At 43.2% G+C, this 26678-nt stretch overlaps 2 protein-coding genes across 8 annotated transcripts; one reads left to right on the top strand and one right to left on the bottom strand.

The window, feature by feature from the left end:
• The first annotated feature begins 1744 nt into the window (after window positions 1-1744).
• On the top strand, window positions 1745-19653 carry TMEM263 (transmembrane protein 263). Of its 5 annotated transcripts, none has more exons than XM_068400499.1 (5): window positions 1745-1844; window positions 5407-5466; window positions 6557-6667; window positions 10032-10101; window positions 15211-17921. In XM_068400499.1, exons 4-5 carry the CDS (start codon window positions 10038-10040, stop codon window positions 15495-15497), a joined length of 351 nt encoding a protein of 116 aa, XP_068256600.1. In that variant the 5' UTR covers window positions 1745-1844; window positions 5407-5466; window positions 6557-6667; window positions 10032-10037; the 3' UTR covers window positions 15498-17921. The 5 variants fall into 5 exon arrangements, with proteins under 5 accessions (XP_068256600.1, XP_068256598.1, XP_068256601.1 ...); XM_068400497.1 differs by having other exon boundaries at window positions 6554-6667; XM_068400500.1 differs by lacking the exon at window positions 1745-1844 and adding an exon at window positions 2226-2337.
• A 794-nt stretch (window positions 19654-20447) lies between these two features.
• Window positions 20448-26126, bottom strand: MTERF2 (mitochondrial transcription termination factor 2). Of its 3 annotated transcripts, none has more exons than XM_068400496.1 (2): window positions 26105-26126; window positions 20448-21847 (listed from the first exon to the last, which is right to left on the bottom strand). In XM_068400496.1, exon 2 carries the CDS (start codon window positions 21831-21833, stop codon window positions 20640-20642), a length of 1194 nt encoding a protein of 397 aa, XP_068256597.1. In that variant the 5' UTR covers window positions 21834-21847; window positions 26105-26126; the 3' UTR covers window positions 20448-20639. The 3 variants fall into 3 exon arrangements, with proteins under 3 accessions (XP_068256597.1, XP_068256596.1, XP_068256595.1); XM_068400495.1 differs by lacking the exon at window positions 26105-26126 and adding an exon at window positions 25888-25965; XM_068400494.1 differs by lacking the exon at window positions 26105-26126 and adding an exon at window positions 25746-25817.
• Window positions 26127-26678: the final 552 nt, after the last annotated feature.

The following is a 26678-nucleotide window of genomic DNA, read 5'->3' as shown; positions in this document are numbered from 1 at the left end:
GTGTTCAGTCACCCTCACCATAAAGAAGTTTTTCCTCATATTTATGTGGAACCTCCTGTGCTCCAGCTTGCACCCATTGCCCCTTGTCCTGTCAAGGGATGTCACTGAGAAGAGCCTGGCTCCATCCTCTTGACACTTGCCCTTTACATATTTATAAACATTAATGAGGTCACCCCTCAGTCTCCTCTTCTCCAAGCTAAAGAGACCCAGCTGCCTCAGCCTCTCCTCATAAGGGAGATGTTCCACTCCCTTAATCATCTTCGTGGCTCTGCGCTGGACTCTCTCTAGCAGTTCCCTGTCCTTCTTGAACTGAGGGGCCCAGAACTGGACACACTACTCCAGATGCGGCCTCACCAGGGCAGAGTAGAGGGGGAGGAGAACCTCTCTCGACCTGCTGACCACACCCCTTCTAATACACCCCAGGATGCCATTGGCCTTCTTGGCCACAAGGGCACACTGCTGGCTCATGGTCATCCTGTTGTCCACTAGGACCCCCAGGTCCCTTTCCCCTACGCTGCTCTCCAACAGCTCTGTCCCCAACTTGTACTGGTACATGGGGTTGTTCTTGCCCAGATTTTGGAGGAGTCCAGGAAAGATTATCCTCCATACATGTATCTTCGTAGAGAGAACGGTGGAGCCGAAGGGCAGTAGTCAAGCACGAAGCCAAATGGAGGAAGGAGGGGTGATATTTTGCCTATGCAAGTTTTTTTAATCTTATGAAGCGTTTCACGGGGTACTTAGTATTCCTGTGCTGCTGAGAGGAGTTCTGTTTCCAAACTCATATTCTAAGTACCTGGGACTTCCCTCTCTCCCTTGGCCATCCAACGCTTCCTTGTCTAACAAACTTGAAAGTGACTGTTCATCCCCAAAGATCCTTAGAGGTGCCCACGGAGAGGTCCCAATGAAGGAGGTGAGCACCAGAAAACCTGTCTTTGCCCACTATCCATGTTGGTGTAGTTACCTAGAAAGCCATGCCCTTAAACCATCATGACAACTTTATTCCCTACAGGTTGCACGCAAGTAGCTCCGCTCACTCAGATAATAGCTGGGAGAAAGGGTGCAATGTAAACGCTGCTTAACGTAACCCCAGGTCCTTCGGATTAGCGCAGCCGCTTCACCCTATGCCGTTGGCACCGCACCAGGCAGTGCTCCGCGCAGACGGTGCTGCTCCTTGCTGCAGGCAGCTTCTGCAGCCTCCCCGTTCTGCTCACAGCACGGCCAGGGCACCCCACGGGCACATCTATTCACCCCAACCTCTCACCTGAGGTGTTCCCCAGCCCAGCAGAGCTTGGCTTGCGGCATCTCGGACAGCGATGTCCTCCCTTTCCTCCTCTCATCTGCCCTACCACTACCTGTCATCTTCCTCCACCTTAGTGCCCCGGCCCCGCAGCCAAGAAGACCCCGCTCAGCCTTAGCGCCCCGGCCCCGCAGCCCACAGGGGCCCTTCGGGGGGCCGGGCCCTCCGTGGCTGGGCCTGCCCCGCTGCCCACCGGAGGAAGGTACCCGCGGGCCTGTTGGGGGCCATAAGGGTCGGGCCGTCCCCGAGGGCCTACGCTGGCCCCGGCCCGACCCCTACGAGGGCGGCAGGCAGGGACGCGTGGCGCCGCAGGAGCAGGCCGCGTTGGAGGGGGACGCCGCGGGGGCCACCCCCCGCTAGCCCCGGGGCGGGGAGGGGGCGGGAGCGGCGGCGGCTGCGCGCCCCCCGGCCGCAGAGGGGGCCGCGCCGGGCGCTGGGGCGGGGTCTGCGGGCGCCGACGGGGCAGGCGGCGGCGGGCGCCACGTCGGCAGCGGGGAAAGGCGCAGGAGTAAAGTCTGCGGCGGAGCCCAGCCGTGTCCGCCGTGCGGTGAGTGAGGGCTGAGCGGCCGCTGCCGCCCCGGCCCCGCTCCGCCGTTAGCCGGGGGAGCCCGGCGGGCGGGCAGCCGCCCTAGCGCCCTTCCTGCCTCCCCTCTTTTCCTCCCTGCGGAGGAAGGGAAACTTCGCGGGGAGGAGGCGGGAGGGGACACGGCGCGCCCCGGCGGAGCCGCCGGCGGGAGAGGTGGCCCCGGGGAAGCGGGGCTGCCGCCGCTTGCCCCGGCGCCTCCCGCCGCGCTGGCGGCCTGGAGGGGCGCAGCCAGCCCGCCTTTGTGCTTCCTGCCGCGGCACCGGGGGGCGTGAGGGAGGGCGGGCCAGGCCGGGCCGGGCCGCGCTGGGCGTAGCGGCTCCGCCGCGGCCTTGGCTGCCACGTCAGTGCCGCCGCCCTGCGCCGAGGTGCCCGGCGGTACCCGCGGCCGGCCCGGTGGGGGGAGGCGGGCGGGGGTCGCTGCTGGGCCGCCTCCCGAGCTCCGCCGGGGAGGCAGGTAGCTGTGGCGGGGGGAGGAGGTGGCGGGGGTGCGGGGCCTCGATGGGCTGAAGTCAGCACCTCCTCGGGTGCGGGACCGGGCTCGGGGGCGCCCGCCGCGTCCTGCCGCCCGCCCTGGGCCGGCGCCGCGCTCCCCGCGTCCATGGCGGAGCGCGTCTCGCCCAGCTCGGGCGGTGGCTGGGGAAGCCATGCTCGCCTTGGCCTCGCTCCTGGCTGGTCTTGTTCTCCCCCGTGAACTTCCTCCGTGCCAGGAGCAGCTTTGTTTCGGGTTTTCTCTTTTTAAACTTTGCTGTACTCAGACGTTTCTTGTAGTTACCTGCTCTACACTTCATCTACTTCTCTCAAATCCAGCTTGATGGAGCAGGAACTGGAAGAGTTTTTTGGGAGCAGCTTAGCTCTCAGCATTCACCTAGCCTAGGTGTTCATATGGTGTGGCCTGAAAATAAATCCAAGTTATTTTAGCTGTGCAGCTGGTTCTGGTCATTGTGTGAAGCTCATAGACAGCCTCTGCGGATGCGATTAAATGCTTCCTTCTGCTCGTTTAAGTGGGCTGAAAACAAGAAGTCTGAATCAGGATGTCACTCTGTGAGGAAGATAAATACCAAGTGCACGTAGCCTGCTTCAGTGTGTCCAGAGCATTGCTTTGGGCAGCATGTCTCTGTGTAATTAGAAGGGTACATACAAGATAGCTTAATTTAGTACACAAATACTGGTTTGCATGCACATCAATTTTAAGACTGCTCAGTAAATACTATCCAGACTTTTTTTTTTTCCAAGCTTTCTGTTAAGCTGTGGTTAAACATTCAGTAGAGTTGGTGTTGCCTCCTCAGTATAAAAATGGACTGTGTTGCAAAAGTGCAAACCGAAAGGTGGTCCTTGTCTGGCAAGTGAACAGGTCTAAATGTCAGGCAGGAGCCAACAAACAGGTGGTGGATGCTAAGGAAAAAGTTCATTATTTCATTAGCAGGGGTGGCAAGGAAGTTCAGCAGCAGCTGCTTTATTGCTCTGGCTGTTAGGGATGGTCAGGTTTTGTTTTTGTAGGTCTCCTGGAAAAGAGCTGAGGCGGGTGTGGAGCTCAGGCACTGGGAAAGTGTTAGAAGAAACGGGGAAGACTCTGCTTTAGAAAGCAGAGCTAGCAGGAGGTGGAGGATGACAGGACCGGTAAAATGGAGCAAGTCCTTGGCTTTTCTGATGCTGTGCCCTGTGCCTTACTGGAATTTACTATTTAATTTCTAGAAACCAGTTTTGGAGGACTGGAGAGGGGAATTCAGGTTCCTGCTGCCTTTAATTTGGTATCTTGTGAATCCTTGCTTTGGAGAACTTGATTGCCAACGTCAAGTGTTCCCTAGAGCCTCTTCTGGAGCCTGATCTATACTTCAGTTGAGGGTGATAGAGAAATGCTGGATTCTCTTATAGGCAGATATGATGCTGTAATGTCCCAGGCAGAGTTAAGGGTTTTTTTTTTCAGGAGATATACCTCCTTTTTTGCCTTTAATTGTGGTGTGTGTGTGTTTGTTTTTTAATACAGATATGTTGGTTACCTTCCCAGCTATGTGCTGAACCCTGCATGCTGTGAGCCTGTTGTTTATATTTCTTACAGCAGATTTGGTATCTTTTTCAGGGGAATTGTAGCCCATTCTGCTATAGGTTTAGAAGTAAGCTGTGGTTCACACTTGGAAATTTCTAATGGACTTTTTTGTAGTCTTTCCCTGAAGACTGTGTCTTTTTGCCTCTGAAACGAGCATGCTTGCTTCCAAGCCAGTCTTGATTTGTATATAAATCTGAATTTTGAAAACTTGGCTTTTTAAACAGAAGGCTTGGTTGAAATGTCAGCTATGCTCTTAGTTTTTAGCTCCATGCTTTCTACGTGCCTGGATTTGTTTTTTTACTTCAGTGCTGTTAGCGTTGACGCTTTCTTCTTGCAGAAGCTCAGCAAACTGTCTCCCTTGCATTAACTAACTGAAAAACACATTTCCATATTGGCTGTGCTCTGAGGGTTATGTCTGAGAGAACTGACAGCACTGAGCACTCTTACCCATAAACATGTTACAAGTCCCAATCCAAGGCGTAAAGCAGGGAAGCTAATAATCAAGGGTCATTTGTGCAGCTTGAGGCAGTACCCTGAAGAGCAGCAATGGGTGGGATTACCTTTTTGGCTTCGTGCTTATTTCCTTGTTTAATTTGGAGGGTAGAGCACTGTTACTCTTCCCAGAACGCATTTCTTAAAGTATCATCCCTAAAAATATTTTTTTTCATGTTCGTGAAAGACATCAGATTCATTTTGAAATCTGCAGCTGCTGAAAGTGGGGAAGGAGAGCTGTGCATGGGGCAAGGGTTGTTTTGTTTTCCATCGGCTCTGTAGCCAACCTTTCTAACTGCATAGCTGATGGGCAGAAGGAAGAAAATTTTTTCGTGGTGGACTGAGATGAGGCGATCAATTGTTTGCAGTTCTGTCAGGTGAATAGTTCCAGCACTGTCTGCTGCTGCAGCCTTCTGGAGCAGCATTATGCTGCTAACTGAAATTGGCCCCATCCTTGGGTAGTTTCATTGCTGCCCTCAAATATCTGAGTAGTGGCATTGAAACAAGCCAGTTCTTACTGGCTGCTGCTTAGGCCAGGTTTGCTGTGGTGAAACAGTAGGGCTTTTTGTCTGTAAACTCAGGAAGGCATCATGAGCATCATCTGAGGCTCGGGGAGTTGCACACACATCTGTAATGGTTAGAGCCCACTTCTCAATGGAAGGCTAAAATTTTAAACAAATTGCTGTTCAAGAACTGCAGGCTCATTAAGGAGAGGTTGTGTCTTAACATTGATTACCACGCTTCGTAGTAATCCTCATGGCAGCATATGGAGCATGTAAAATTATCTCCATTGCCCAATAACACAGAAGGAATCAACGTTTTGGTGAAATAAATCTCATAAAATTCTGACATCTTAAGGCCATGCCAAGTGTGCTTCTCCCCTACTGTGGGGCTATGTGTTTATGATTCCCACTGTACACATGTGGCAGGAATGTGACAGTAGTGCTGTTCCTTAAAGATGTCATTAACCTTCTACTTTTCTCCTAGGTGTATGCAGAATACTTTTGTGGACACACCTAATTAGACATCTTCACAAAGGAACATTTGGTGAGAAAGTTTTATTTTAATCAGCTTTGATGTGAATGTATGTATGGCTGTACCATTACCTCCAGAGCTTCCTAGTGTTTTCATGTGGGGTCGTGTAATAATGTTAATGTTATAAAGAGCTCTTGAATTAAAAATCTTCTTCTAAACCAATTCTTTCTTTACAGCTGTGTAAAACTTTGAAGCTTCTTACATATTTCACATTCTGACAATATGAAGGTGTGTCTTGTCTTCTTGAAAACCAAAGGAAAGGGTGACTTCCTTTTTTTTTTTTTTAGTATGAAGGTTGATACATATTTTAATGCGTTGTTAAAAAATGCATTATCTTGCCTCTCGAATGACTAGTACCTTCATAAGTGTGAAGTGTGAAGGTAAGCTAAAAAACAGACAGTCGTTTATATGTGTACCCATTTGATCTGGGTTTGTTTCAACTCCTTAACATAAGAAAACATGAAGCTTATGTATTCATCTGCACAGATGAAGGAGGAGACTGGAAAGTGCCACTGATACTCTAGATGTTTGCTTCAGGAATGTCCATATGAGTTCTGCCAGGACTCAGAGAGATCCTGCCTCATTCCATGTTATCATTTAATGCCTGTGTTAAATGAAGCAGGAGGCTTTTCCCCAGTTGTCACGGTTGTCATGACACAAGACATTGTAAATTTGGCATCACGGGATGAAAATGCCAAAGATAGATCTATTTGCTTGCTTGCTTTATTCTTCCTTCTTTCTTTCTTTGCCCTCCAGTATCCCCACCAGTCTTAGTATACTTTGAAGAATGTTCTGAAAAACATACCAGAAAAGTTCCAAAGTTCAGGCTTCTGATTAAATCTTTGCCTTGTTGCATGCACTTGCAATACTGGTAATGATTGTGACTAATGATTCAGCACATAAGGAACTTTGAATCTGCAGCTTCCAACTTAAGTTTCCAAAGTTCGTTAATCAATACTGTGTCTGAATGACCTAATTCTCCATACAAAAGTCTCATCCTTGCACTTCCAGATTGCTGCCTTAGGTGTTAGCTGAGTTGTAATCTCTATTGGGTCTCAAGAATTTTGCTTTCTTCTTCTTTGTGGGGACACACCTTCAGCAGGAAGGGTGAAGAGGAAGCTCTCTTAGGATACCTGCCGTCTGGTGACCAGGGGACTCCTGCAACGTGGGACATACGAGCTTGGATCTTACTACACAAAGGAGGCATTGAACTGTGAGTGCTTTCACCTTGATAGTATTGCATTAAAGGTAGTGGTTTCTGCTTTTTTTAACTCAAATTTTTGAAGAAAAAAATTATATTCCTGCCCTCTTCCAAGACTGGATGAAGTCATCTGCCACCAAGTAGTTATTCCAGGCCTTTGACCTCCAGTCAATAGAAATACTCACTTTAAATCTCTGGAGGGGAGCCAGGTTTAAGATGTACTCCTGTGCATAGTATTTCCTGTTCACTAGGTGTGCTACGCCCTGTTTAGCACACAGGATTTTGGATCACTTTTCAGAGACTCTTAAGTCTCCTGACGTATTAAATTGGATATGAGGATGCATGACACAGGCTGTAACCTAAGTATCTTAAATTTTTCTGCTTAAGTCCTTTGTTGGATCTTGGACTTGATTCTGTGATTCACTGGAGAGCTTCTACAGAAAAAAGGACTTGAATTGCACTTTGTGAGCTCTTGTGTGCCAAGTTCTGTTTCGGGTCAAACTGTGAGCTGCCTTCTGACAGTGATGTGATTCTGTTTTCACTTGCACTGATGTAGTAGGAGAACAGTGAGTAAAACCTAGCACAAGCTGGTTAGGCACATCTCTTGCAGCATCGCTGGACTGCTTCCAGGCACCTGTAGAACCACACATCATACAGTAGTTTTCAACTTTCTGATCTGCAGACCCCTGGAGGCTTCCTTCTGTGTAGAATGAATTCAGTCCTACCAACAGTGACTTACTTCCCTTAGCTCCTCCTCTCACGCCCATGTAGTACTCCATTGACTTCTGGGGTCTGATAGCAGCAGGTTACCGGTGCCTGAGCTGTAGGAGATAAACCACTGTGGTCCATGTAGTTGTAAGAGAATGAAGTATTTCTATGGTTTAGAAGGAGTTGCAATTCTGTTAAATCATTGCATGCGAGTGATATATTGTGTAATATTCCTGTCTACCTTTTATTAAGTAGCTTGGGGTCAAGAATTATGTAACCTTGAGGTTCTAGGGAAGGTAGCAGGGAAGGGAATGCCTAATCTTATCACTTTTTTTTATGTAGTGCTGTGATTTTATATGCTTTTTTTTTTAATACTTTATTACTAAACTAGAAACTCTGCTGTGAAACTCCCCTGCCAATACACTGCTTTGCTTATTTAGCTTTGCAGGAACTGCAAGCAGATTTGACAGTGGCCTGAATTAGATTACGGACAGTTATGAAAGCATCTTTTACCTGCGCTGTTTGCCAGTGTTACTCTGACTCTTTCCATTGGACAGGTCTTGTCTTAATCATCCAGAACAGATCCTCGGTACTTCATCGGGGCTGTATCTGCTGTCAGTGCCGCTGTGTCCAATATCTTTTTAATAGCAGAAAACACTAAAACTTGTGCAGAGCCTTGTGACACTTTCTAGCGTTCTGTCGTGTTCAAAACTGGTAATTTACTCCAGCTCCCCTCTAAACTTGTTGATAATCCCTGACAGTATTTTGGTTTTCCTCATAAGATTAAATAGCTTTTCTGACCCTCTTATGAGGAATTGTTGACAAAAACTTTTTGGTAGCTCAAACAAGCAATTTCATCTGGGTTTCTTTTGGGAGTTACATGCTGGCTAGATCCAAATATATTAGTGGAGGTAATTCTTTATAAAAATTAATTTCTCTCTGGCTTAACTCATTTGTGTCTCCCTTGGGGCTGCTTTAAAACTGTTTTGGTCACTTTTTTATTCCTTTGTTTGAAGTAAGACTTGAGAAGTTGTGACTTTTATTTTACCTTTTTTAGGACCTTCCCTAATGGCAGCAAATAAACTCCTTCCAAATTCCTGATAGAGTAATCATCTTAACAAACAAAACGGCCACATGTTAAGTAGAAGCATAGTTGCTTCATCTCTGTACAGATGTTTTGATCAAGTAATGTCAGGCCCGTCAGTTCAGACCCTGCCTTCTAGTGGTGGGCTTGGCAGTGCTGGGTTAATGGTTGACTCGATGATCTTAAAGGTCCTTTTCAACCAAACGATTCTATGATTCTCTTTCTTACAGTGCTTGATATTTTTGTTTCAAGTTGGAAAATAGCAACAACCTATGTGTAACTTCACATAGCAAGGATGAAATTTGTGTATTTCTTCCAGCTTGCATTAGATGAATGCAAAGAAGTTGTATAGTACCTGAATCCTGTCCTTTCTCAGGACCTGATTGCACTTGGTTGCTCCCTGTGATTGGTTGGGCTCTTTTTTCTTTTAGCTGTTGTTTTCCAGGTGAGTCTTCCTACCCTCAAGTTCTGCTACTGTCTCCTCATCCCTTCTTCAGATCTCAGCCACTGCTTTCTCACCCAGAAGAGAGGTACAGAGAGATCTGGGCACAGCAAGAGAAGCTGGAATTATTTTTGTGGTCGTCAGTGACTCCTGGAAGAAACAAAATGATTCAAAGGCTTGTGCAGGGAGAAGGGAACTAAGGTCACTGGCAGGAAGATAGAAGGATGCTGAGTGGTATAATGCAACTTGTTTATCTTTCTCCTTTTCCTGACCTCAGTGCTTGCTGAGGAGGGAAAGCAGGATTGGCAGGAGGGCTCAGGGGAGGAGACAGGACTTAACACCAAGGTTTACTTTCGTGGGGGAGGAAAGCAGGAGGGAACCCTGGGCTAGATACTGCTTTCTTCCCCTCTGAAGGGAAGATGCAGTAAGCAGAGCTGCTGATTTGAGCTCTCCTGCGCTTCCCTTCACTGTCAGGGACTGCTGCTCTAGAACTACTCTAGGAAACAGCTTTTGGTGTAAAGAAATCTTTCCTGAGTTTTCATTGGAAAGTTTGTGTAGAGTTAAAACAGTCTAGTTCTGCTGCTGTCGCCACACTGTGTATGCAGTACTGCTACAAGATAAATGGAGTGTTTTCATTACAATTCTTCCATCTTGTTTTCATGGCATTTATTCAAATTCTGCTGCAAGGACTTGTTTCTTTGAACTACAGCTTTCCAGGTACTAACAGATCTTATAGGCATGTCGCTGTTGTTTTTCTACCCACCACCTCTATGATCACTAGGCTTTTCTTTTTTAGTGCATAAACATAAGCTGTTGTATGGCAGTGGCTGTTTTGTTTTTATACTGGTTTTCTTCCTGATTGCTTTTTAGGTTTGAGATGCACTGGGTATGGGGTGGAAGCTCTTACCAAGCCTGCTGAACTGGTGGAGGGTTCCTTTTTCAAGTACTGAATCTGGTTGAGGAATGCAAAAGCACAGACCGATAATAAAAAGAGCAGTAGTTGGGCAGGAGCTGCTAGCTTATCTAGTAATGAGAAAGAAGTTACTTTTCTGTGGAACATAAACTACATAAATTATGGATTCATGGATTACATTTATGCTTTGCCAGAAAAGATGTGTAGTATGTGTGAATTTCTTTTTTAGGCAATAATGAATCAAACGGACAAAAGTCAACAGGAAGTCCCATCATACCTTCATGATGAACCACCAGAAGGTATGTATTGGTTTTTATAATATGAAGTAAATTCACAGAAATTCATCAGAAGTTCGGTTCTCTCTTAAAAAAATGAATCTGCAAGCTGAACACCTTAACTTTCATTTAAGTAATAGTAAGCAGGCCAGCCCTGGGATGGATCTGGATTATTGTTCACTTCTGTGTTATCCTGATTACAATAAGGCCACTGAGTATAAGTCAGTAAACAACTGTACTGATAAATTATAGAGAAGATGGGCAAATACTAAAGGACATAATTTGCAGATTAGTTTCTAGAGATGTGAATTGGTCCAATGGGTGTTTATTTCTGCTGTTCATTACGTGAGATGGAAAGAGCCCAGCTTCGCTTTTGAACACCTTGCTGAGTTCATAGCGCTTGTGACTTTTAAACAAGATGTGTTTAAAAATATATGGAACTTTATTACTTTTGGAGACCCTTTTCCATCATACAATTAACTGTGGTTCTAACTGTTGACTTAATCTCATGGTTTCCTAAAAACAAACACACACTTGACTTAATTAATGCAGTGGGATCTTGGTCTCCTGAACCAAATGAATCTTAAATTGGTTATTAGATCTGCAGAGGAAAAGCAGTTGCAAATGCACAGAGTTCCCTTCTGGGCTGTGGTACAGCAGGACTGCAAAGAGTCCTGGTTGCATCTTGTGACTGGAAGCATACTAGATCAAAAGCCATTCTTGGCGTACAGGTTGTCTGTGTTCTGTCTTCTCTTGCTTTAAGACCAAATGTGTTGGATGTAGAGGTCTGTGAGTCCCTCTTGGTTCATTGCTCTTCAATTTATAATGGCACTTCAAAGCTCTGTTTGTTTGTTGGGTTTTTTTTTTTTCCCTCAGCTTTTATATGTTGTATAACTGAACAATTTACTTCACTTGAACAACAGTATTATCCATTAACTGCAGCAGAAGGAGCTGAAGTGGAATAGCTTGCTCTATTCGTAACAGCTATTAGGCAGGAAACAGAAGTAGAAGATGAGAGGAAAAGGAGAAAAAGATTTTTGAGGCACAGAGGTTCTTAAGCTCTACTATACTTGAACTCATTACAGTATCATGGCGTGAGGACAAAAATCTTTCTTTTTAAGCTCTTGTGGGGTTGTCAAGATCCCAGAAACATTTCTGAAAGTGAATGCCAATTTGGAAACTATGCCCTAATGTGTGTTATCTTCAAGTCTAATTTTTAAGGCTTTTTTTTAACTCCCCCTTAAAGATTGAATTGTGTTTTATACATGTTAAACCTCACATATAGAAATTGAACAGTGGTCTGACTGGTAAATTACAACCAATTCTTTCTTGAGGAAGGCAGTGAAACAAGTGGGCGTTTTTTATCTTCCTAGAATATTCAGTAGGTTGTCCACGTTCAGAGCATAACAGCAGACCCTGATCATCACTAGGTATTGCAAGGTTTTATTTAAAATTTGTGAGCAATTAAGACTGATTTTCTTCTGCACAGTATTTTCTTTCAGTCTGACAATAACCACTTTGAAGTCTAAATAGATGGAGAAAGTTAATGTAGTTAGAGGGAGTAGAATGAAATACAGCTCATCTTAATGGAAACCCCATCCTTGAAGAGGTTTTTCCTTTTGATTCTGTTTCACATGTATTCTTCAAACTTTATGAGCTTAGTTATAATGTTGGAATACCCTTGAAGAACATCCCTGTTTTAAATGTCATACAAGGCCTTCATGTGCGATATGCTTACACCACTGTAGAAAGATGGCCAGATGTGGATGGAAGGCTACCAGTTCAATGTTGGCAAGAAAGCTGGCTCTCTGAACAGGCTGCCAAAAAAATCCTTAGAGGAAAGGCTCAATTCCAAAACCAATTTGCTGGTTTTTCATAAAGATATAAATAGTTCCAATTTGTCTACATATGTAGAATAAGCTTTTGTGCTCCTGCTTTTTATGAGTAGTGCTATTCTAACGCTTTATTTTCTGCTTTGCAAGTGGCGCCAACCTTTGCAACCTGCATTCATTCAAACTGTTGTTTGCTGTTGGACTTTTTTTAGCAGGAAGCTGGCTGCATGGTAGCATGGTAGAGCCAAGCCCTGAACAGGGAACTTGTGTCATTTTCTCCCTAGATTTAGGAATGATCTGTTCTACCTTCTTTCTCATACTGGTTAGAAACAAGGAATGCGTATCCTAGAATAGAAATCAACCAGCAATAAAAACTCTTTGCAGCTGCAGGCATTTACTAGATCTAATGGACAATGCAAACAGGAATGAAATGGGAATGTGTCAACCATCACCAGAAGTTATTAATACACCAAGTTACAGTCAGTTTTTACACTTGTGAAATAGAGTAGATGTTGTCAAAGGATTGGCTACCTGAAGTAATGTGAGGAAAAGCATGTCAAGATTACTTTTGTTTGTTTCTCATTATTTTTTAAGTTAGCTCTTATGGGTCCTTTCTTGCTAACGTCCAGTCTGAAACACTGAAATCAGCTCTTAAAATTCAGCGTGATAAAACTTTATTCCTCTTCAGCCTCACGACAGTGATCTAGTTAGGTGGAAGTGAAGCACTTTCTGACCAAATTTTTTACAGAGTGTGTAAGTCTGGTCACAAGAATCCTCTAATGAATAATAGCTAGACAGTGGATTTTATACCAGGCTCTATGTACTCCTCTCTGAGTGTGATTGTTTAAAGGCTTTCTGTATGTAAACAGAAATTCTGATCTCTGTGTGCTTGTGTTGGCGATGCATTTTTGCTGGAGATGTCCAGGTTGAAAGCTGCTGGCCTAGAATGAGCCAGCAAGGGTCTTACTTGGCTCTACGTAGAAGGCTGTCATTTATGTTTCTAGTTTCCATGACCCTTTCTGTTACCTATATCAATTTCTTAAGTAAGAGAGAGTAGTGTAAGCTGGAAGCATTTTTAGTATTTTTTGCTCCCTTGAGCTGCACTGTTCCTCTTCATGCTTTTTTTTTGCCAAACTTCTAAGAAATTCCCTGACTTAGATGGCATCTTTTGTTTGAATTATTCTGGGCATGCACATAGGAACTCTGAACTTCATGCTTCTTTAATGGATTCTGAGTCCTGGGTCAGTGCTGACACTATCACAAACTCATTGGAGGTGCATGGGACGTTGTTCACTCTAGGTTTCATCTTGTAGTAGATGAATGCTGGGAACTGACTCTCGGAAACTGTCCTCTGAATGCGAGTTGTCAGCAGTCAGGGCACTGGAGGCAGTGACCTGTTCTGCTGGTTCTCTTAAGGCACATCACAGTGCAGAGTGAGTGTGTTCACAGGGGCTGGATATAGGTCTCTGGGGGCTCTAGCTCTGCTTTTTCTTTTGCTCTGCCTCTCTAGATTTGTTGTCCTCTTCAAAGCATGTTCTTTCACTGCTGACTCCCTCACCTTTTTATTTCATGTTTGCTTCTTCCCTAGCTCTGCCTGCTGTGTTTCTGCTCACTCTTTTCTTGGTTCCCCCTGTTCTTTTTCCCTAAGAAAAGGAAATGTATCTGTTAAATCCCATATATTACCTAGAGGTAGTTAGAAAATAAAAAAACCTGTGGAACTCTTACCCTACTTCTGTTAACTGGCTGTCTCTTGCCATGGTTTTCTCTGAAACTTTTTTAAGAGTTTGGGGTTGGTGAAGAATCGACAAACAGGAACTGAAAAAATGCCTACCTGTACAACGTTGTTGTGAAGACCAGAGATTTCTCAAGGCTCACATTGAAAACATCTTGCAGACAAACATGTGTCAGGGCTAAGCTGGTTTATAGGTGCAGTGGGTGATATGTGCTTAAATACAATGTTAACATACTGTTTCATCTTCCTGTTTCTTCTCTGAAGACTAGATGGCATTTATGCAGTAGTGGGGCATGGAGTTGCAGTCTTGATTCCCTTTAGAGGCAAGGTGCATGTATCTCTTTAGGATTTTGAAGGCTATATTTAGAAATACAAAGACAATTGCTAAACTATCAGAGGACTACGTCGCTAATTCTGGGAGTCTTTCTATTACTCTGATACTCTCTATTATGACTCTCATACTGACTATAATACTTATTATTTTGAGACTATGTAATCATACCATAAATATGGAATACAAATTGACTTATACAGCATCTAGGAAGAAACTGTGAAAAATGCAGGTTAAACGTAACATTAAAAAGAAAAAACACATTTACGTGGTCAATAACATGCAAAAATCCTATGGTTTCACATTCGGTTTTGTGCGTCATATTGGGAGTTCTATTGGGAGCCTGTAACTCTTGCTATTGTTAGTACCTTTGGGGACCACTTTATTAGAAGTTATTTGGCCATTGGAGTTCTTTTTTTTTCCCCTTCCCTATCCAAACTGCAAAAAAAGGCCTTTTTCAAAGAAAACTAAATTTGTGTACATGATAAAGAAAGGAAGTGATACAGTGAAGAACTGGCATAAATTTTTGTCCTTCTCTCCATCCTTTTGACTCCCCTGATTGCTGTCGTTTGTAACCTTCTTTCCCTTTTTTGTGACCCCTACACACAACCCTTGTAAACACATCTTCAAAACAGTAATTGTTAAGGAAAGAAACAGCTCTGTCTCAACGTGAGCTCTTTTCAAAGAACAGCTTTTTTTTTTTTTTTTTTTTGATAAACATTTGGCTCTGCTTCTCCAGGAAACTTTTTCCAGTCCTTCCTTAAAGATTTGAACAGCAAGGTAGTGCTGCTGCTTTTTTGGGGTGTGTCCCACATGGGTTAACTCTGACTACTAGGATGGGGGGAGCGGGAGGCTCGTGTAGTGTGTCCCCCCCATTAATGAAGTACAGAAATGAGGCTAACTTGGCCATGAGACTTTCCAGAGTCTGGGAAGTTGGTGGTGCACAGACAGAGGAAAGCATTTTATCATGTAAGACTGCCTGGCAGCTATATGCCTGGTATTTGTAGGCTTAGTATTGACTTGTGTTTTAGAAAACAGCACTGAGGTACATCTTGCTGCAGCAAAGACTTATTTGGAACAATGGTATTGTATGACCATCCAAGAAAAGTAGCCTGCAAGGTAAGTAATGTGTGCAGTGGCCGTTAGGCTAGAAAAGGAAATACTTATGAACAACTTTTCTTTTGAAAATGCTTTAATCGTAGCCCTGTGATTGATTTGCTTGTTGCTTCCTCCCTTAGGTTCATTAAAAGACCACCCGCAGCAGCAGCCTGGCGTGCTTTCTCGTGTGACTGGTGGCCTCTTCAGTGTCACAAAGGGAGCTGTTGGTGCCACGATTGGGGGTGTTGTTTGGATTGGAGGGAAGAGCTTGGAAATTACCAAAACAGCTGTCACATCTGTGCCTTCAATGGGAGTGGGGCTAGTCAAAGGAAGTGTTTCTGCTGTGGCTGGAGGTGTTACAGCTGTAGGATCTGCTGTTGCAAGTAAAGTGCCTTTAACAGGAAAGAAAAAGGACAAGTCTGACTAAACCCAAAACTGAGACATACTTGATTCTCCAGAATATTACATCAGTGGCATTAAAATCTGCTAAGATTTGGACCATGAGAAGCCATGTGTCTTAGACACTTTATCTTCTAAAGAGCTGTGCAGGTAACTCAATTTCATCTGAAAAGGACTGAAGAAGCTTGGCTAGCACAGAGTATGAAGATCTATTAGAGCCTAGATTGAAGCTTTGTATCTGGTGAAATGTTACATTTGATAACTATAGAAGTGACTAAGTGTATCTGAAGGGATAATATGTATTTGAATATTCATTTACTGTAAGTCTTTTGCAGTTTTGGACTAAAATGTGAACATAGAAACTTGGTAGTCTCTGCCATACCATCAATATGAGGAGATGCCATTTACTGTTCTCAGTGGTTTCCACAACCTCCTGCTAAGGATCCTTCATCTGTAATAGCATTGTTGGACGTACCCGAATAGTTTCAGTTATGAAACTATTTGCAGGCAGCCTGTAAACTATCAGTGACTTCATTCTGCCAGTGCGGACTGGAGCAAATAGAACTGGAGGTGTGCAGAAATTGGAAATGAGAGTGGGAGATAGAAATGAGAAAGTTTGACAGCATGGTAGAAGAGATCATAAAGAGTAAACTAACTTAATGCCTTATTAGAAAAAATATCTTTTTACTAGGTGAAGCTGTGTAAAGAACTGTCCTGTCGTTTCAGTGCAGTTCACAGAATGAGCTTTAGACTCTCTTTATGAATCCTGATATCTGAAACCGTGTCAGTTTTTACTGAAAACAAGATTGCTCCATTTCAGGTGTATTTAATGATACGCATCTATCTCCTGCAAGTGAAAACTTGCTTCTAATAAACTTCTTATAGACACTAAAAAAAAATGAGGGTTTAATGGGAACTGGGCTGATGTTTGTGGTCATCTAGCACAACTGACTTGAAACAAATTCTTTCATGTAATTGGAAACCACTGAAGAACTAGCAAAGCTGTTGTCTCAACTCCGTGATGCGCCAGGTTAGCTTCTTTCTCTGTTTAAGCAAATGCAAGGAATTTTTCACTACATCTTTCTCTCGTACTTTGCATTTTGATTTTTGAGTAAAAAGCAATATTTTTATTTAAAACAAACCAAAAAAGGTAGATGAGGCCTTAAAAAACCAACCAACCAAACATCATCCAAGTAAATCGTATATTGACAGATTCCAAATGTTGACACACCTCTGATGGGAACATCTGTAGGTCCTCTGCAGTGTGTGAGGCAAAATGCACTTGTAAGACACAGCTTGACACTACCTTAAAATAGCAGCTGTTGGTGATCTTTGTTTTTTTTTGTGTACTGACTTCACAAATAAGTAACCTCTTTGGAAGCCCGTAGAAGGTGGCTGTGAATGTTGTGTATGCAGTATTTTTCTAAAAACTTGTGCTCCTACAGAGAACTTCTAAGCACGTAAGCTTATTTTTTCAGTGGCTATAGTTGTACAAGAAGGATATATAGGGAGACATTTTAGAAATTAAAAAAATCAAAACATATCACTTCTCTAAAACTTAGTCCTATATTCATGGGTGTTGGAAGTATACTATGTGTAAATTATGGTACAGTAGTCACCTAGTCTCTCTGTGAGCCATTGGTACTTCAGCTGCACTCTGGAACAACTCCATTTGATATCAGTAATTGGTGTATATGTTGGTAGCATGGTATTGGTAAGCATGGGGATTTGGGGTGGTGGGGAGAGCAAAAACCCAACAAACAGAATTATCTGCTCCTTTTGGTAGATGCACCGACTGCTTAGCTCCATTCTGCTGCAAGGGTGTAATGAGGTAAGTTTATGCAACAAATGGAAGACTTTAACTGTTTTTTATAGTCAGAAGCTAATCACATCAAATACAGCATAGTTTAAGGGTACCATTAGCTCTAGAAATGAGCTAGCTTGGATATCAGAGGCAATCTACCTGCAGCAAATAATTGAGTGTTGTCTGCTCCCCTGCAGTTTCCAATGTAGACGTATGCCCCGAGTGCTACCACTGAACTCTGCAAGTCACCTGTTGGGAGCGTGGTGATATTTGTGACGCTCAACCAAACCCTTCCTAATCGTTTTCTGAAAGCATAAATGTTGAACTGGTCATACCCCTTTTTTATGCATTCTCTAATTTTTATACTATGAAACTTGCAACAAAACAGGTGTGGTCTGAGATAAGCAATGTTAGATCCATCAAGAGCTGCCAACACTTCGTTTTGTTCATTAACATATCCTGTAGTTATTACTTTTGAATCTTGTAACTGAAACACTTTAACATGGCATATGGTTTTAGTTTTCGAAAAGAGCTTTGTCCTATATCCTGAATATTTTCCATTCACTTATGAAACTTGCTTCATCTTAAAAACTTGTTCTGATTCTATCCTGGCACTTGTGAAACATTAAATTGTTGCTGTTTCAGACACTTGAAAGCTTCCTTAGTTGATTTATGGAGAAAGGCATACTTAGGTATAAACCTTCCCACAGTATCGTGCCCCAGAGTGCCTTTTACCCGCGTCTAAATAGCACCAACAAGTTCTTAGCAAAAACTGTAACATCACTGTGGTGTTGGCTCTGTGTAGACACAACACAAAATCACTTGCACTATTTTTTTTCTTTTTTTTTGCCTGGGAACTGAGGCACTTTTAAGATCATAGTGAGCTGAATTTAATATGGAACTGAAATTTTCAGGGGGAGTGGGGTTGTTCTTGTGTTTTGGGGTTGGTTTTGTGGTGGTTTTATTTTACTTTCCTTTTCCCAGCCCCCATTTCAAAAGGGGAAATGTTTATGAAGACTACTTGTATGCCTGACTGCTCACTGTGTAACGAAAGGCTGGTCTACAGGCTTTTAAGTGCCGGACTTAAACGGTATAAACTGGTTCATGTTCACTGTAAGAGTGAGAGATGAGGAAGCGGATTTCAGCAATACAATGTTCTGGTAACTGGGAGCTTCCCTGAGGTTTTATTATAAATGAATCCTGTGGGGAAGAGAGAAAACAGGTCACAGGCATAGAGTTATGAATGAAGGGTTGAATTAATTTTGGTCTGCTGGTAGAGGAAATGAATCTTTCTGCTTATGCTTTTGTTTTGAAAGGGGAGGAGGAGAAATTGAAACATTCAGAATGGAAAATGAGTTTGAGATAACTCACGCTGTGACTCAATTAAGGAAATATGTCACTTTCCTTTTTGTCTGTTGCCACTGGAAATACTCTACCTGATGGGAATAAGCTGTTTCAGGAACTTTAAAAACAGGTACCTGTAGAAATGCTGAAACTATATTTTCAGGGAAAACTCTCTTCTATGTCTTGGTTTCCTTTTCATCCTAAACCACTGATCAGCTCTGTGTTTCAGCATTAGAGATTGCATTATGAATAGCCTCAGTGAGCTGAAATGCCCCCTTGTGTCTGAGGGGAAGGATGCTTTTGAATTCAAATAATATTGTGGTCTGCTTAATAGTTGAGCACTGAAGGACAGTCAGAAAGTGACAAGGGCAAGTTCCTATGAATTTTTAATATGGCTGTCTTCCTGGTTTCCTCTTGAAAAACAATGTGTTTTGAAGAGTCAGCAAAGAAATGGCTTAGTAAGACACCCTGACTTTTACTGTGCTGGTGATATGTGCCCCTTCTTGAATTCTCACCACTGTCACACATGTCCTTACAAGAGCAGTGTTTACCCCCACAGGCTGTAGTCACGTCCGCACCCGCTTGCATGGCAGTGAGTTTAAGACCTTCAGCTGTTGAGATCTTGGCACTGCTCTAACCAGATGTTTCTAGCCCTTTCCAAGCTTGCAGTGGATAACATGGCAGGCTATATGAAATCATCATCTTGCAGCCCACCCTCTATAAACAAGTAATTCAACACCAGCTTTCCTCAGCAATTTAAAAATTCTCTTTAAGAAGAGGAACCCTGGACTTGCTGCCAAAATGTCTGTTAAAAATGACCTTGAAGAATGGTCTGGAGCGAGGGGGGTGTGCAACTGTTTTTTCTCCTGTTGTCAAGAGGGAGTGTGTATGGAATAGCTGCTTAGGAAAGTCCTTCTGAGAAATAAAATCACTAATGATCCTTGTTCTATTGAGATGATCGTCAATGATGCTACTATTTTATATTACCACTCACAGCTCATAAATGAAAATAAATAAAATCTCCTGAGACTTTAAACACTGTCAGATAGTTACTATGTTGAAAGCCAGCACTTGTCAACAGTTACCATACGGTGATATCTGAGAAGCAGTGTCACCCATATATTTAGAAACTCTGGCAGCTGTTTGCAAATCTGGTAGTCATTTTTAATCACCAGTGGTTTACAGACTAGAGTTTTGTTACACCTAATATAAAAGCCTGACTTTTTTCCTTTCTCCTACAATCATTTGAGACTCACTTGAGTCTCTCCCCAGGCCTTCCTAGAAAAGAAGAAATTGAGAACTAGACAATAGCAATAAATGTATTTCCTCCTGCTGCAAACCTTTTGCAAAAGGAGTAAATTTTGAAGTCTCAGAAGTGTAAAGGAAGCTCTTGCAGTTTCTTTGCATTATGGTTTGTACACAAAACATACTAGGGCCTCACTGTAGCAATCACTAATAAAAATATTATGTCCTGCCCCTGTTCTCAGACTGTGCTCTAGCTAGGCTCTCCTATCCAAGAAGTGAAGTCTGCTGCAGTTCAGGATCGGGGAGCTAGAGCTACTTACTTCAGCAATAAGGACCTGAACTCCAAAAGAGTCTCCCAACAGTCAGTGAACCAGTGGGTTGATGAATACTGCTGGAAAAATAACCCTTCTTTTCTCTTTCTCAGATAAGATTGTGCTAATCACTACCGCAGGGTGGACTGTGCAGTGACAGAGCTGAAAATCCTGAACAGTTAATGTCCTGTTAGATAAGGAAATGTAACAGCGCCAAAAAAACACGTGAGGTACTCCCTGGGGAAAAAAGGCAACCTTTATCATAACCAGGTGCTGGTATTATTTGAAAGCATTAGAAAGCTTTAATTATATAATGAAGTTGTGCCCAACACCCACTCCAGGACAAAGTATAGTGTAAGACTACAATCTGGTTAAGACTACTTTTGTTTTGTCTCTTCTCAAAGAACCAACATCTCTTTTCTCTTTGATAATTTTCTTTTGCTTAATTTCAAGGACAGCATTCAAATTAGTCTTCAATGTTTAAAGGAGCAACGGGATTAAAAATTGGTCTCTCCTTCTTTGATTGTATCTTACCATAATTGACTTCAAAATCTTTCTTAGTACCATTCAAGCTCTCTAGAGTTCCGCTCTTTATATCGTATCCCAAAGCAGAGAGTTTTTTAATTCGGTACTGAACAATTTGCGTTGTCAACTCCAGCACCATTGGTGTCTCTCTAATCTGTGCTACAGAAATTCCTTCCTTCAGCAGTCCTTCAAGTCTTTCTTCCAAAACTGGAACAGAATAGTAGAGAAGGGCTGGGCATTTTAGCACTAGCTGTTTTAATTCTTGATCACTGCACTTAAAGACATTTTTGGAAAAAAACATACTCTTCTGCATAGTAGTAGGAGTAAGTTGAAAAATAAAACCTTTAAGTTTGGACAGCAGCTGTAGAACTTCATGGTCAGTGAAATCATTCTTCTGGAGAAATTCAAAGTTCTCCTGGATTGCAGTGGAGGTATTTAATAAAATAAATGGATTTTGGCTCAATAGCTTCAGTATCCAGATCTTCATATTTGCATCAGAACCTCCTAAATTTAAATAATTTCTTTGTAATGTCTCTATCACGTTTCTGTTTTTCTCAACAGGATTGTAGAAAATATTGGGTGCGCTCGTCAAGAATCTGGTGATTATATTATTCTTAAGTCCCAACTCTTGAAAAAACACTATATTTGCCTTCTGGTTCTCATGATATTCAATAGTAAAAAAAGACTCTGGAAATTGCTCTATTAATTTAATCAACTGTTTTTCATTCTGGCATACTAATTGCCATAGAGCTCTTTGGGAGTTTACCTCTGCAGGGGTATGGAGAATTGCCTCTGGGCAGCGTTCTAAAATGTTGGCTACAGCAGTCTCATCCGCTCCCATTTCTTGTAAGATACCAGCAATTTCTGTAACATAGGCCACGTCCCGGAGAAGGACCCATTCCTTTAGTCCGCGTATTTTCTTAATGTCAACTGACAATCTGTAGAGACTCTCAATGGTTTTTTTATTTTCCCCTCTTGATTTTGTATCACTTGTGTAACTGGAATGTATTGGGAAGCTTCTGTTTGCTATGTCAGTCCATACTGATGGAAAATTAAATCCTGGGTTACAGTACTGAGATCTTGTCAACAGAAGAGTAAATGTATCTCTTGCACCATGAGCGACTCCTCTCAACATTGTGGAATTCAGCCCTATGGAGAGAGAACAACTGTAAGAAAACCCATTTAAGGCACAAGTTACATACCTCATAATGTTCTCAGAGGCATTGATATTTAGACTGAGCTAGCATAAGAAATGATTCTCAACAGTTTTTTGTTATTGGCACAAAATTCCGCTTTCATGCGAAAGCTGGGGTAAAAAAAAAAGACTTTTGAAAGGTTAATGTTCTGATGGGTGCCTTACTGGATGACATGTGGATGCGACAGAACTGATGTGGGAGCAGCGCTCTGTCCATATAAATGCTTACAGTCATACAAAGAACCAAACTGTCAGCCATTTACTGCAGCTAACATTGTTAATTACATTACAGCTCACTTGTACCGTATTAGAAGAATGTTTCCTGCAATTTTAATTTGACAGTAATTCTACTAAATGATTTTTTTAAAAAGCAGGTTAAATACCTTTCTTAACTCTTCTGAATGTATTTGCTTAACTTCTCAAGCATTGTTTGGAGCGTGACTTGTTCCTTCATGTGTCAGAGACCCCCTTGGTGCTCATTCAGTAGTTCATAGCTTTAACTGCATTGTGAAATCATTCTTGTAATTAAGGAAAAAAAATAATCAAAACCTTTATGCGTATGTTTTTCACTAGCTGAGTCTGTTAATTGGATTCTGAATAAGCACACTGGTATTTGAGGGGAGGAAGCAAGTACACTGTAACATCTTCAGGCCTTCACTTGCCTTCTCCAGTACTTATTTTGCTAGAGCTGCCCTTTGCACTGACGCCTTATTTCTGTCTCCACATCACTTCTGTCATCGCCAGCCACCCCTGGTAGGCAGAGTCCTTGTAGAACAGGTGTGTGGCTGTGCTGCGGTCCATGCGGCAACCGTAGGGCAGCTGTGGGTAACCCCATACCCCACCTTTGCTCAAACTGCCTGCCCGGTATCACCAGTAGCGCGTGTAGTGCCACCTGCTCTGCAACGGCCAAAGGAGCCGCAGCAGTCAAACACAGATATCATGAAGTGTATCTTTTCACTTCCTAGGTGGTGTTTTTGTAACAACCTTTTGAAAGCAGGGAGTGTGAAAGGGAAGTACTCGCACAAATGGCTACTGCTGGTAACATGCTTACAACTGCTCAAATTGAAAATGAGGGGAAAAAAATACAATTTGTGCATTTGACAATTCTATTTATACAGTTGCTTTCACCTCTCCCAAAGTATAGCGTGCTTCAAAAATACCTGTGTGAGCGTTAAATCATTTTTTGTGGGTTTTTTTTAGGAGAGAAAAGACTGTTATGATCATGCAGTCTAATCTACATAACAGACCAAGAAGCCTATTGCAGGAACAGCTATACGAGACCCCTAGAATCTTCTTTATGGCCCATCTTTTAAGAAAATATGTGGTTTGTTTAGAGAACTTAAGTGATAGAGCCTCTATCTAGTTGCTAGGTAAGGTTAAATATTTTCCAGGGGTAAAATACTTTATCTCCAGAAAGTGTACCTTTGCTTTTAAGTTGATGTTTTTCAGCTTCTAAAAGCTGGACGCTTGTTATGTTACTACATCATAAACTAACAGAGAATACATTAAAATAATTTCATATCTGCCAGCTTATGTTATTAACAGAAGCTGTTTAACTTGTTTTTTAGTATTATTTCAAATCTCTGAGGCAAAATCTGATTGCCTAATGAAGCTGCTTGTGTCATTACCCCAAGACTAATGATTTTATCTTCATAAACTTTGTGATTTGAGAAGTGCTGTCCAGCAAGCTCCACCGCAGAACAAGTGATTTTTCCCAATAGTCCTGAAAGTACTCTTAAGTGTAGGTAAGTTACACACTTTTCGTGCGCTGACCTTTCCATGTCCTGAAAAAGTGACTGTTACATGGGGACTGCAAACTAAAGCCTCTCCAAGCTGCCTGTGTCTGAGTACTCTGAGTAGTTCTATTGAATTTAGTGGGTCCAGTCAGAGTAAGTAAATCTTTGAAGGATCAGGGCTTTCTTCATTAATGCTTCAGCTCAGCTGGAAACTGCCAGCAAAATAAAGTATTGTTAAAATTGTTTGGGATGTCAGATGATACTTCCAAAGTACTAACTGGAAAAATAACCATGACTTTTACTTCAATGTGTAAGCCTGCTGTTAAACAAAACTGCCTTGTGAGTAATGCACTTAAAATGCAGTTATTTTATCTATTACAGAGCTTTTAAAAAATTCTAGTATAGTAAACTCTGTTCTTCCAAGATCCGACATGGAAATGATTATGTTCACTTAAAAGAAGCTTTATATTGTCTGAAAATGTTTGACATCATAGTCAATTTTTTTCCTGTTGTTAGTGAGGATCATCCATGCAGAAACACAGAATACTATCAAAGGAAGGAAAACTTTATTTTCCAAACCACATTTGACTGGGGTACTTGGGAGCCCTTGTCAAGCACTAAGCAAAATATAACATGCAAAATAAGATGAATGGATTTTAATGTCATGGTTTTCTATAGAAACTGAGATGATGATTAAGAGTTACAACTTGGTGTATTTCAGAGTCCACAGATGACAGTATTACATTTCCAGGGTATGTAACCTATTCTAAGAGTTCAGAGTTCTCTTAAAGCTCATGGCTGGACTACTGTTACGATATGCAGGACCCCACTGTAACTTTTTACATACTTATATTGCTGTGGGGATTGTAAATCAATTGAGAAAAAAAACCAGCCACTTTAGACGAGACGTTTGCTCTCACTGCCAGCAGCACCCTCTTATCACCAGGTGTTGTAACAGCAATAAGGAAGTGAACTAATGTCCACCTGGAAGTTATCTGTGATCCTGCTTGCTAGCACACTCGCAGTGACCTGTATCTACAGAGTAAAAGGGTGTTGTAAGTTTCATTATTTAATGAGACTCCCATGTATATTTTCTATAGGAAATGGATACTAGGATCAACTGGCTGATTCATCCCTCATTTTTCATTCAGAAATTTTGAATTTCTGAATGTGTATTTTGAGACTCAGATCTCACTTTTTGAAAATTAGCAAACCAACCTCTCGCTCATTTTGTGTTTTTCACAAAATCTTTCACTGAAGAGAGCAACAGTATGACAGCTATTCTTACGCTGATTACTACCATTCTCATTACAGCAGATTGTAGCCAGGTCTTAGTAGGCTGTACAGAATTAAATGAAACTACTAAATGCCTAGATTGAACTTTGAATTAAGCAGTAAGAGTAGGTATCTACCTAGAAGAGCAGTGTAAATAGGATTTGAATAGCTTGTGCAGAAATCTGGAGCGCTAATAGGTAGCAGTTTTTTAGATTAATGCATAGTCGAGTAAGCACTCACAGTTCTGCACTTACAGACAAAAACTAAATCTGCTTTGCATCAGCAGTGGAAATGAGGTAAAGAAAGATTACAAAAATATGCTAGACCAACATAAAGCTTTCTAGAAAAAACTACAGAGGATCCTAGGATAATCCAGGTTCGAGGGGATCTCAAGAGCTCAAAGCATGGTCAGCTATGGGAAAAGACCAGGCTGCTTTGTCCAGTCCAGTCTTGAAAACTTCCATGGCTGGAGCCTGCACAGCCTTTCTGCATTGCCTGTTCTACAGTTCCACCGTCCTCATGGGGAAAAAGCTTTTCCATCTAGGAAAGGAAACACATTCAACAGAAGCTTAAGGAAGCACAGTACTATTTATGCCAAAGGCCATCAAGTGGTTCTCTTAGTACAGAGAAAATGGAAGGCTAGTGAGCCCCCACAGCCCGGTTGCCTAAACCCAGCCACATGGTCAATGCCAACCCGCACACCCCCTTTCCCTCCCTTTGGACTCCGCTTCGGGGCGGCAGGAGGATGGTTTGGCGCAGCCAGCCCGGGCGCTGCGGGCGGGAGGCCCGGCCGGCGCCCCCCATCCCGGCCCTCGCCACCACAGCGGGTCTCTGCCGTTACCGTCGGCGTCACGCGGCAGGAGCGTCGCTCCCGCCCTGCAGCCAGGGCTCGCGCCCAAGGGGCTCCCTCCCAACCACGCATCATTTGAAGAACACGCGGCCGCTCCGCCTCGCCCCGTTCGTCTCCGGGCCGTCACTGTTACCACACGGCCGCGTCTGTCGTCAGAGCACGGGAGGCCAAAGAGAACGTCAGCCGGCCCGCTACGCGCGGCGCCCCGCCTCAGGGCCGCGCCGAGGCTCCCCTCACGGGCCGGTGCTCGGCCGGGCGCCCGCTGAAGCACTCGCACCCCTAGCCCGCAGCTGGTGTGAGGCGGTCGGAGCCGGCGGCAACCGCCCCGACACACCCGCGCGGCGCCTGACCTGGCTCGCCACCGCGGAGCGCTGCGCCGCCGCGCTGGGCCCTACCACCGGTGCCGGCCGGGGGGGGGTGGGTGCGGGACGTACCACATGGCGGCCGCGGAGGGGAGGAGCGGGTGGCAGTGAAATACGGTTAGTGAGGCTGAGTTTGCAGTAACCGAGGACTTTGCCATCCCAGAGATGTGAACCCAGTGTGCTGCAGTTCATGTCTTGGTACACTCTGTTCTCAATCAGTGTGGTAAATGGGTTTACACGGCCTCCTCGTAGAATCGTTTTGTTTGGAAAAGACCTTTAAGGTCATCAAGTCCTTCATGATGCAAAATCGCCTGAGGTTCTTCCACTGGTTAAAACAGACCTTGTTATGATTAGAAATAGTTAAAGGTGGTTGGATTTAAAGAGCTTTCAAGAGAGAATTAGTGTAGAAAATACAGAAAAATCAAAATAATTTGAAAATTGATGATTTCAGAGTATTATGATAGCAAAGAAATGAACATTTTAAAATTAAGCTACTTGAGTGTCTGTGTTCTGATGGGAAGCAACTGATCATAGAATCACAGAATGGTTTGGGTTGGAAGGG

The sequence above is a fragment of the Nyctibius grandis genome, chromosome 5 (assembly GCF_013368605.1).
Source record: "Nyctibius grandis isolate bNycGra1 chromosome 5, bNycGra1.pri, whole genome shotgun sequence".
NCBI lineage: Eukaryota > Metazoa > Chordata > Aves > Nyctibiiformes > Nyctibiidae > Nyctibius > Nyctibius grandis.
This window is presented reverse-complemented; position numbering and strand designations above follow the sequence as displayed.

Excerpts from the sequence above, each read along its gene's own strand:
- TMEM263 (XM_068400501.1), top strand. The coding sequence starts at position 10,038 with ATGAATCAAACGGACAAAAGTCAACAGGAAGTCCCATCATACCTTCAT. Across the intron at positions 10,102-15,210 it reads TCATGATGAACCACCAGAAG|GTTCATTAAAAGACCACCCG; the intron begins GTATGTATTGGT and ends TTCCTCCCTTAG.
- MTERF2 (XM_068400496.1), bottom strand. The coding sequence starts at position 21,833 with ATGTTGAGAGGAGTCGCTCATGGTGCAAGAGATACATTTACTCTTCTG.